This window comes from Engraulis encrasicolus, unplaced genomic scaffold, assembly GCF_034702125.1.
Source record: "Engraulis encrasicolus isolate BLACKSEA-1 unplaced genomic scaffold, IST_EnEncr_1.0 scaffold_876_np1212, whole genome shotgun sequence".
NCBI classification, from domain to species: domain Eukaryota; kingdom Metazoa; phylum Chordata; class Actinopteri; order Clupeiformes; family Engraulidae; genus Engraulis; species Engraulis encrasicolus.
This window is the reverse complement of record NW_026946221.1, coordinates 5,472-15,425: the sequence shown is the minus strand read 5'-3', so window position 1 is coordinate 15,425 and position 9,954 is coordinate 5,472. Positions and strand designations below refer to the sequence as shown.

Sequence of the window (9,954 nt, the reverse complement as noted above, 5' to 3'; positions counted from 1 at the left end):
GACCTCACCGACACACACTACCGTCTGGTCGCACTGCCATTAACATGCTCTTCTCGAGAAGAAAATAAACTGAACATTTATTGCTTAAATATCAACCGCAGCTCGCACTGATGAGTCACAGGACATATTATAGACTATATTGGCTCTTTAGAGATGAACAGAAAACGTTTTTGGAGGAATTTGTTGGTGGTGAGTTGCAATTAATGTTCAGAGGAGTAGATGTGTGCACATCCCACCCGATGGGCCAGGTGCAGGACAATGAGAGGAAATCCAAGTGAAAAGAGTTGCAATAAATGCCCCATGTATTTTCTGACTCGAGAAGAGCATGTTAGCGGCAGTGTTACCAGACAGTAGTTTGTGTACACACAGGCACCGTCGATGAGAACCAGGCTATGTCCCAGCAGCATTCGTCCATGAATCAGCCCTCTTGATGCAAAGCAATCTTGTGGCTCTTTCTGCGGAGCTAGGCCCTAAATACAGTATATTGCAGATATGCTACAGCAATATCATCCTAAAAGTTGTCTTAGATTTTCAGGGTCTCCTCTACTAGTTGTGCCTAGGGTAAAATCCAGACAGGGTGAAATGGCATTTAGCTGTCAAATGCTGGAACTAGCTTCCTGTTCAAATGTGCACTTCCCCAACAGTGCCATGTTTTAAAAACAAATTAAAAACAGCTTTATTTTCATCTGTCTTTGGTTAAGGTTAGGTATCTACTCTCTATAGGACGTTATAAAGGCCTACTTCATACTTTCTATTATATTTTTCTTCTCTCTTTTCTCTCTTTTGTCTCAAGCACATTGAATGACAGTTATGTATGATAATGTACTATACAAATCCTATTGCTATTGCATGCCTCCCTATCAGCAGGCTGCACATATCTGTAAAATACTTGCATTCAATAGGCCATCACCTAGCAACCACCACAGAAAATGCATTGCCTCACCATTTCCTTGAATAGAGTGTGTGAGCATGTATGTGTGTTTTGAGAATAGTAGTCTGTGTGTGTGTGTGTGTGTCAGGGATTAAAGTTTTCCGTCGCTATGACGGATTTCCGTCAACTGGATTTTCGTTTGGACGGATTTCCGTCCTTATAATTCATGTCAATTAATTTACAATTTTTACTTTCCAACTGAACTCAAATCGAGAGCACTCCTGGTCATGAGAAGGGGAGGAAAGGTGTGTTTGGTGTAGTTCTACGGATTTAGTTATACACACCACCACCGGTGGTGTCATACAACAGATTCACTGAGTAGTTTTGAGCCATCGTCTTCCGTGTTCCAAAAAAAAAAAAAAAAAGTACACGAGCGGTCAACAAATCAGTTGCGGCGCAGCGCGAGAGATTAAAAAAAACAAATAGCCAACATTGTTGCTGATGGCTGAAAAGAGAATAAGTGTAATACTATGTCTTTAACGTGCAATGACCATCATTAAATGAGTTGGACTGATATTCCAATATGGGCTAATAATGCATATGCATGGAATGCATAGCTGGAAGAAGGTAGGACACGTATGTTTCCATTATCATTGCACCTGCCGTGGTGGATAGTTAGAAAAAAAAGAATAGTTTACTTCGACTGCGCATGATGTCCTTTTCATGAAGGGTTTTCCTCTTAAGCATTGTGACTTTTACTAACATTATTCATAGCCCCAATGGGACGGCTATCATTGGCAGCTAGCTAGGATATACCATGCGTAATACCATGCGTTTCATCCTCAAAGTTTAGCGCGTTTGACTGGCTACGTGTAGAACTAGCTCTAGTTGTCTTTCTGACAATTTAAAGTCTCACCTGTAATCATAGCATATTAACTTTGTTGTTGCCGATATATATTTAAGAAATAAGTTAAAAATGGGTTGCATTTTACAGGGGTCACGGAGGCTATCCCTGGCAGAGCCAATATTTTATGTCTTGTTCTGGGAAGCACTGTTCTGATGGTCAATAAATGCCGTTTCGGTGTTTGTTTCACTTTCAAGGCTTGTTGTAGGCTACTGTGTGGGGGTCCGCTCATTTTTCCGACATACCATTGGTCCGATGCGTCAATGTTCCGAAAATGTCTCATTGATCCTACAGCACTTAGTCTCAGATAACTTTTTCCCAATAAAATGAAACCCTTTGTCCCGACAGTCCAATGTTCCGACCAAAAGCTGCTTTAGATCACCGTCATCTCTGAAGCCTGCGCAGTGGTCATGCAGCTGTCTGTGGCAGGTTAGGTTTAGGTAAAGTTTTGGTCAAGGCACACATTTAAAACTCAGAAACATTGCAATAGCAGGTTAGGGTTAGGAATGGTTTTGGGTAGGGCACAATTGTAAAACTTGCCAACATTGTATTAATGACAGGTTATGTTTAGGGGTGGTTTTGGTAAAGGCACAGCAAGACCGACTCAGGCGGCATCTATGTGCTCGTCGCAGCGCATGCAGCTGAAGTCTACTTGACACCGGGAAAAGCAGGACATACGACCTGGGATGATGACCAACCCCAAACAGCCATTGGTCGGAACATTGAGCTGTCGGAGCAAAGGGTTTAATTTAATTATTTCGAGTTAGTGGGCTGTAGGATCAATGGGAAATGTTCGGAATATTGACGAATCGGACCAATGGGGTGTCGGAAAAATGACATGCTACCACTGTGTGATGCTATTTTTGCTAACTGGAATAGTGTGCAGCAACAGTTGTGTGTGTGCTTGTTTTTGAGTGGCTCAACGTCTGTGTCCATCTTCTCGGACTATACGCTTCGCTTGAGTTCAGTTATTTGCGCACTCAAGACTGATAGGTGGGTGATTTGCCTTGATTCGAGTGGAAAGTTACGCGACAAGCTTGGGAAAGTGTGTTACTTTCGATAGACGTATGTCTGTGACTGTGTCGTGTCTGCTTGTGTCGTGTCAGCTTGTAGGAGAGAGCACGGGTGCGTGTAGGAATCGGGGACGTTTTTTAAATCAATGGTAAGCGGTGTGCCTGTCACCGAGAAGCAAAAAAGTACCGGTAGCCATAGGTTTTCAAAACGGTAGAACACAAGAGGTAGACTACCGCACCCTGTTTGTAAACGTCAACGTCAAGTTATTTGTAACAGGATGAATAGTGAAAAACATACAAAATAACCAACAACTACTTTTCTCCCTCTGATTGCTATGACCAGTGCATTATTTTTTAAATGTCAGAAATACTGCAAGCAATGCGCACCAGTGCTTTCACCAGAACAGTGTTTGCCCATTCTGATGGGAAAGACAAAATATAGCCTACTACTAGGCTACTACTACAAAAAACGTAATGGGATCACTGTATCAACGCATTGCAATTCCAAGTCAATAATTCTGTGATATCAGCTAGACCATTTTGAAGCAACACTCATTGTGAATCCATTCTGCATAATGTTGTGAACAATTCATAAACAATGGGTAGAAATAAGAGGAAATAACCAAACCATGCCCCAAATTGCAGTTCAATGTTTGCAGTCTGATATATCCATTATCCCTCCATTCTCGGCCAGTTCTAGTCAATCTGGTGGCCTGGGCCTGCCCCCTTTCCCTCTTTCCTTTTTCTTGTATTTAGAAATTGGCATCTGTAAGCATAGCATTGTAGGCCTACATCTGATTGAGCACATCTGATCTAGTACCTACAGGTACATTCATACTGAGAGTGTATATAGGCCTACTGAGTGTATAATGAATATTCATTGTTAATGTGAAGTGTAAAGTTTTATGTTGGTTGAAGTTCTGATTTTGTGGCACTTTTTGGTATTACTGGCGCCCTCAAGACATAGGTCTATTCTGCTCTAGGCGACTGCCCTGTCTGCCTATGCCTAGTGCTGGCTCTGGCACCATTCCTTGCATAAAACCAGTGTATGTTTCGTTATGAGGGCAAAGCCTGGCTACATTGGTTTTCGTAGGGTTACGGAGTGATACTCGATGGGGTGCCTAACCGGTAAAAAAGTTCAGTCAGATGACTTTTTTTTGCTTTAATCCCTGGTGTGTGTGTGTGTGTGTGTGTGTGTGTGTGTGTGTGTGTGTGTGTGTGTGTGTGTGTGTGTTCTAAGAATGTGCTCTGCTGACCTCCGTCATCACGTGTCACCATCACCCAACCCCCAGGGCTCGCCTTGTCAATGCTGCTGGGCCTCATGTCACCATGGTAACGTGATTTACACTTTACTCCGCCCAACTGTTCACTCCACCTGACCGTGATCTGGGTACCTGACATTGAAGTGGAAATGTCCACATGACAGTACATCTCATTTTGTCTCTACGAGTTATGCTCAATAGACTCAATGATTGTACTGTAACCTGGTAATGCATTTCTCAGCGTTTTTCTCAGGTGTAATTAACTGCAGCAATGGCCTAGTGGTTATGGTTAGAGAGTGAAAGATTTTGCAATCAGAATATATACAGTGTAGCCTACCGCCTTAATATGAAGTGTGTCTGATACAAATGTGTGTAGGTGTACACACACGCGCACACACCTGAGTATATGATTGTTTTCACATGATGCCTCATGTACACACACACATGCACGCAGGCACGCACGCGGGCACACACACACACACACACACACACACACACACACACACACACACACACACACACACACACACACACACACACACACAATGGAATGGAATGGAAGACTTGCCATGCAGTTCCTATTTATTTGATTGTGCTTCCCCCTAGTGGTCAAAAGTAGCATACGTTTTTTCACTTGCTCTGTCGCAGGAGTGTCCAAATAATTTTCACAGTGGGCCAAAAATCTGGAATGAAAAATAAAGAAGCTCTTTATGAGCAGTGTCCTCCTTAGCAATCGTCTCTGGTTACAACTAGTGCAATTAGGCTACTAGGCTTGTAAAATGCCAAAAAATATGCTTGTCTGCCGATTTGGTTTAGACTTGTTCATTATATGATCGCCACAAATGGCAACTGCAAATGTTTGTTTCCTCTTCTGTTCAAATCTTTTCAACAGGTTTTGGCAAGAAGGTGGAGACGGCTGAGTGTCTACAGCCCGTGAAAAGCAGTCCCTTGGTTATGGTGTTGGTCAAGGTAGTGTGGATGCAATTTGAACAATAACAACAATGGTTTGATCCCACCCACAGCTTCCTGCTGTCCAATATGCCCAAACTAAAGTTTTCACATTTACATAGCCTAGTCAAATATCACCATTTTCATGTCAAATGTCACACCATCGTTAAAAAAAAGGCATTTGTAAGAACCATGAAGGTAAAATATTGGGTAACCACATGGAGGTGATTTATTGTTTTAGGCAACATATTTTTGTCTTCAACCAGTCAATGTTGTGTGAACTCACTGCTGATTCTCATCTGTTCATTAATAGCCTATAGCATCTATGTCCTTAAGGTGCCGGTATGCTTGCTGCAAGCTGTAAATTACGCGCGTCACCGCGAGCAAATGACAGCACATGCTTGCTTCAAAAGCAGTTGACCAAGACGCAAAATACTGGCGGTATCATCCAGGGGGCAGAGAGCACGCAGCATTGGGATGTGGAAATTGGGAACAGAGATGGCAAGGAAAACAACGAAACAAAAAGAGGGACTCCCTGAGCAAGGAAAGAATAGCCTACTGCTACTACTCCTGTATGTGCATGCTCCTTTTTCAAAGTGCAACAAGGAAGTATGATCACAAATGTTTGAAATTTCGGACAAACTCAACGAGACGCTCTGAAAAGTTGCTTCCATTGTCGTTTTCATATCAAGCACACGCGTGGAACTGCGCAGTCTATCTTACGATCGCCCCCAGCGAGTTTGAAGACATTGCACCTGACGCACGCATTTGCCTGCCGTGTCCAACGCGCGCGAAATTGACATTAAATACGCATGTTAACGCGTTCATGAACGAATCGTGCACGTGCTCGCGTATCTTGCAGCAAGCATACCGGCACCTATAAGTGATGATTGGTAATTGCTAAAAGGTATGAAAGGAATTTGTCAATGTGATGAGGTGCACATACATATGGCACTTGATTTTAGAGTTTTTATTGTCAGTGTGTTCCATGATAAAATCAGGAAAATGTCTTCATGTAAATTGTACGAATCCAGAAAATTGTGTTTAATGATTTGAAAAAAAGTGTTTTATAACTGAAACTAGAGTATAAAGAAGGAATTGTTCTTGTAGGTCATTGGAATTGGTTCAGGTTTGGTGCATGTAGGCCTATTCAGAATTGCGTCTCAAGTACATGAATTGTGAGGTAGACATTAGACATTAGAGGAAAACTTGACTGGACTGGAGTTCAGAAAGTGTGTGAGCAGGTGCAGAGAGAGGGACCAACCAACAGGGGGCACCATTTACTAACAATTCTACAACATCTTTCCACCGTTTAAGGATGTTTTTTTTCCCCACAAGGCTAAACGACTCTTCGCAAACCCACCACATGGTGGGAGTACACTTATCCGGCTCTCTCCACTTGTATGAGTGCCGTAGTGGGGCCTACACATGTAGGCCTTTTCCATGTAGGCCTAAGCCCTGTGAAATCCAAATGTGTTATGAGTTTGCTGTGAGTTGGAAGGCTTTTCACAAACCATACCCAAAGTTCCATTTCAGAGGCACATTGGCGTGTATCAAGTTATATTGACACTTTTGTTCACACCCCGATTAAAGTTTATAGGCTAATTTGACTTATGTGCATTAAGTGCTCATGTTGCACTTTCACCTGCCAAAGCCAGCAACGGCAAACACTTTTGCATTAGGCCTATAGCCAACTTTATTGTAGACTATTATCGATAACGACCATAGCGGCGGTAGTGGGGCGGTAAGTTAATTGTAAAGGTGAGACTGTGATGCCAAAATTGAGGGGCGGAAGCAGGAGGAACACTAACCATTGCAACTGCTTGGAAAAGAGGCAATAGCCTCAATGTGGAAAATAAAGGAGAAATAGGCCTACACCATTAGCCGCTGTACAGGGCTATTGTCATTATTTATTTTACTTTCTTTTCTTTTTTTTGGTACTACCTTCTGTGCGTTTCCACCCCTCTCCTCTCCTTCGGTGAGAGCAGTAAGGCGTACAGGCGGGCTGGGAGGACCACGCCTCGGGCACTCTGCCGTTAATCCCCTCTTTTGGGCGCGCGCCAGGTGAGGCGATTATAATGCCACGCGCACCACACCACGTTGGCTTCCCGTCGCCCTTCTCTCTGTAAAAAAACGTTTCTTACTTAAAATAAAGCCGCTTGTTTTGGCATAACTTGTGTCAGCACTTTTATCACCGCTGACATTCTTTGTGGTAGGTTATAGCCCAAGAAGACACCTTGCGCTCTGTAAATATGTGTCGGCCATTGTTTCGTGATGCTAATTTGGGGCATTGTCAATTATGTGCTTGGACGGGCCTACCAAAAACGGCATGTGTGCACATATTACCCTCTGTCAAACACATGGTGGTGGAGTGTGGGATTAGCGGGCAGGTTTACACTATGAGAGGTAGGCCTATCTTTCAAAACTCAGTCGCCCAGTGTGGAAGTTTGGCTGGCTGATTTTCAGTCCCTCACTGACTGTTTAAGTTATAAAAAAAATGCAGCATGAATTCAACTTTAAATAGCAGGGCCAGATACAATCTAGAAGTCTCAGTTCAATCAGGACTCTACCCACCATCCCCTCAGGTTCCAGGTGCATCAAAGTATACGAACATCACTTCGAAGTAGAGGCTGGAGCCCACTGTAGCTTAGTTTTACGTTCATATTGCAACACTGAAACGTTAGTCGGGTAATTGCACATAATAGCAACTTAAAAAAAAAAAAACTACTGTGTAGCCTATTTATAGGCCTAAGCCCTTCCGTGTGTTGTACCAGAGATGGTTGTGTTTGAGTCAGTAAATAAGATGAAGGTGTAGAATCTCTCTCACTCTCTCTCGCACGCACGCGCACACGCACACACACACACACACACACACACACACACACACACACACACACACACACACACACACACACACACACACACACACACACACACACACACACTTGTCACTGACACTTGCAAGGCAGCTAGGCCTATGTCTGTCTTTAAGAGAAATAGTGTTATCTTGTGAAATCACTTGTAAGTAGTGTAAATATCATGAAGTCACGTCCACCTGGAACAGACGTTCAGTTAGGCTATAGGGCCTACCCCCAGAATATTGTTTAATGTTTGTCATGTAGATAAACTGAACACGCAGGCCTTACGCATCGCTATGTATGATAATATTTCTAATGTAAGTTTATGGCTGCTATCATTTTGTGTAGAAATGTATGCTGTTCTGTGTGACAACAGCTTTTTAGCGTAGAAATTATAGGCCTACGCTATTTTACTGTATGGCAACTACAGGCCTACTATTAGGCAATTATTATAGAAATTTGAGTCTATTTCTCTACTGTATGGCAATTACAGTTGTTATTGTTGAAATGAGAATCTATTTCCACTGTATGGCAATTACGATTATTATTGTAGAAATTAGGACCACGGCGATGTCTAATCCTCTTAATTAAAACGCCCTCCTGATTGGTCGCGCGGGTAATCCCGGCGGGCCTCGCTCTGCTACTAACACTAGAGTGGGACCGAAGCGCGAGCGAGTCACACTGTGCCCAGGGCGAGGGCAAGACGCACAGCGAGAGGCGAGCCATCAAGGAGACAGACACGCATAGAAGTTTTGCTCGGGCGTCTTGAAGTGCGTTTAGCATCACTGTCTGTCGTCGCTTATCGCAATTACTCGACGCTTCAAAGTGAACAGCAGCCTACATGCAGCAGTACATGCAGACGAGAAAGGCGAATGCGTAAAGAAGAAGCTCTCACTCTGCCACCGTTCTGAGGAGCAGCCCAAGAAGGAGAAAGTGGAAATTGAGAGCGATTGATTGACTGATTGTCAGCGAATAGGATAAACACTTGCTTTAGTATATTTTAATACTTTGTTTTTCCTTTTTCGCCAAAATGAATGCCGGTGAAGAGAGCCTGCTCAAGTCCATCAGCAACGACACACTGCTGGACTTGACTCAGCGCTACGGCCAGGGCAGCTTCGGCTTCGGCGCTGGCCATGGTGCTGGAAGTCCCGGGCGCTACCCGCTCACCCCGGCAGCCGACTTCCTCTCCGGCCAGACGGCCAAGTCCAACGAGAGTGGCGGGGAACAGACCAGCGAGGACGACGACGGCTTCGACTTGGACTCCAGGAAGCGGGGCTCCGGGTTCGACGACGACAAGCACTCCGGCCCGCTGGGCAAGAAGTCCAAGGAGCAGAGGTCCCTGCGCCTCAGCATCAACGCCCGGGAGAGACGGAGAATGCACGACCTTAACGATGCGCTGGACGGCCTCAGAGCTGTCATTCCCTACGCGCACAGCCCGTCGGTGAGGAAACTATCCAAAATCGCCACCCTACTCCTGGCCAAGAACTACATCCTTATGCAGGCGCAGGCGCTCGAGGAGATGCGCAGGCTCGTGGCGTATCTGAATCAGGGACAGAGTATCGCCAGCTCACCGATACCCACGGCGCTGGCGCCTTTCGGACAAACGGCTGCCGTGTATCCTTTCTCCAGCTCGGCACTGGCCTCGTGCGCCGAGAAATGTACCTCTTACTCCGGGACCCCGTCGAGCCTCTTCAAACACATCAACGACAAGCCTTGATTACAAAACCACGAACATCTTTTCCTTCATCCAGAACTTCACCTGCAACCAACATCCCCATCGGTCTCTCTCTTTCTCTCTCTGTCGCTCTTTTTCTCTATGTCACGCTCAACTTGTTTTTGAACTGTTTTGTTAAGAAGGAACTGTGGTGTATTACTGCTTAATTAATTCATACTCATGTTTAAGTTAAGAGACTACTGCCTGATTTCCAGAATAATCGCTTAACCAGACTAGTGTGAAGTCAATGAAAACTTTGGAATGAGCCTTCAAGTCACTATTTAACCTTTTTAGACTTTCTATCCAAATCCTGGAGTCAAACTTTGAATAGGCTAGAGTGCTGAACATTGTCGTTTCCATGCTGAGCGATCGACGCAGCACAGT

The 9,954-nt window shown here is 44.3% G+C and overlaps 1 protein-coding gene across 1 annotated transcript; it reads left to right on the top strand.

Moving 5' to 3' along the window:
* The first annotated feature begins 8,886 nt into the window (after window positions 1-8,886).
* bhlhe23 (basic helix-loop-helix family, member e23) lies at window positions 8,887-9,573 on the top strand. Its single transcript, XM_063194111.1, has one exon. It carries the CDS (start codon window positions 8,887-8,889, stop codon window positions 9,571-9,573), a length of 687 nt encoding a protein of 228 aa, XP_063050181.1.
* The last annotated feature ends 381 nt before the right edge of the window (window positions 9,574-9,954 follow it).

What these genes read in the sequence shown, in the direction of transcription:
- bhlhe23 (XM_063194111.1), top strand. Translation starts at nt 8,887, where the DNA reads ATGAATGCCGGTGAAGAGAGCCTGCTCAAGTCCATCAGCAACGACACA.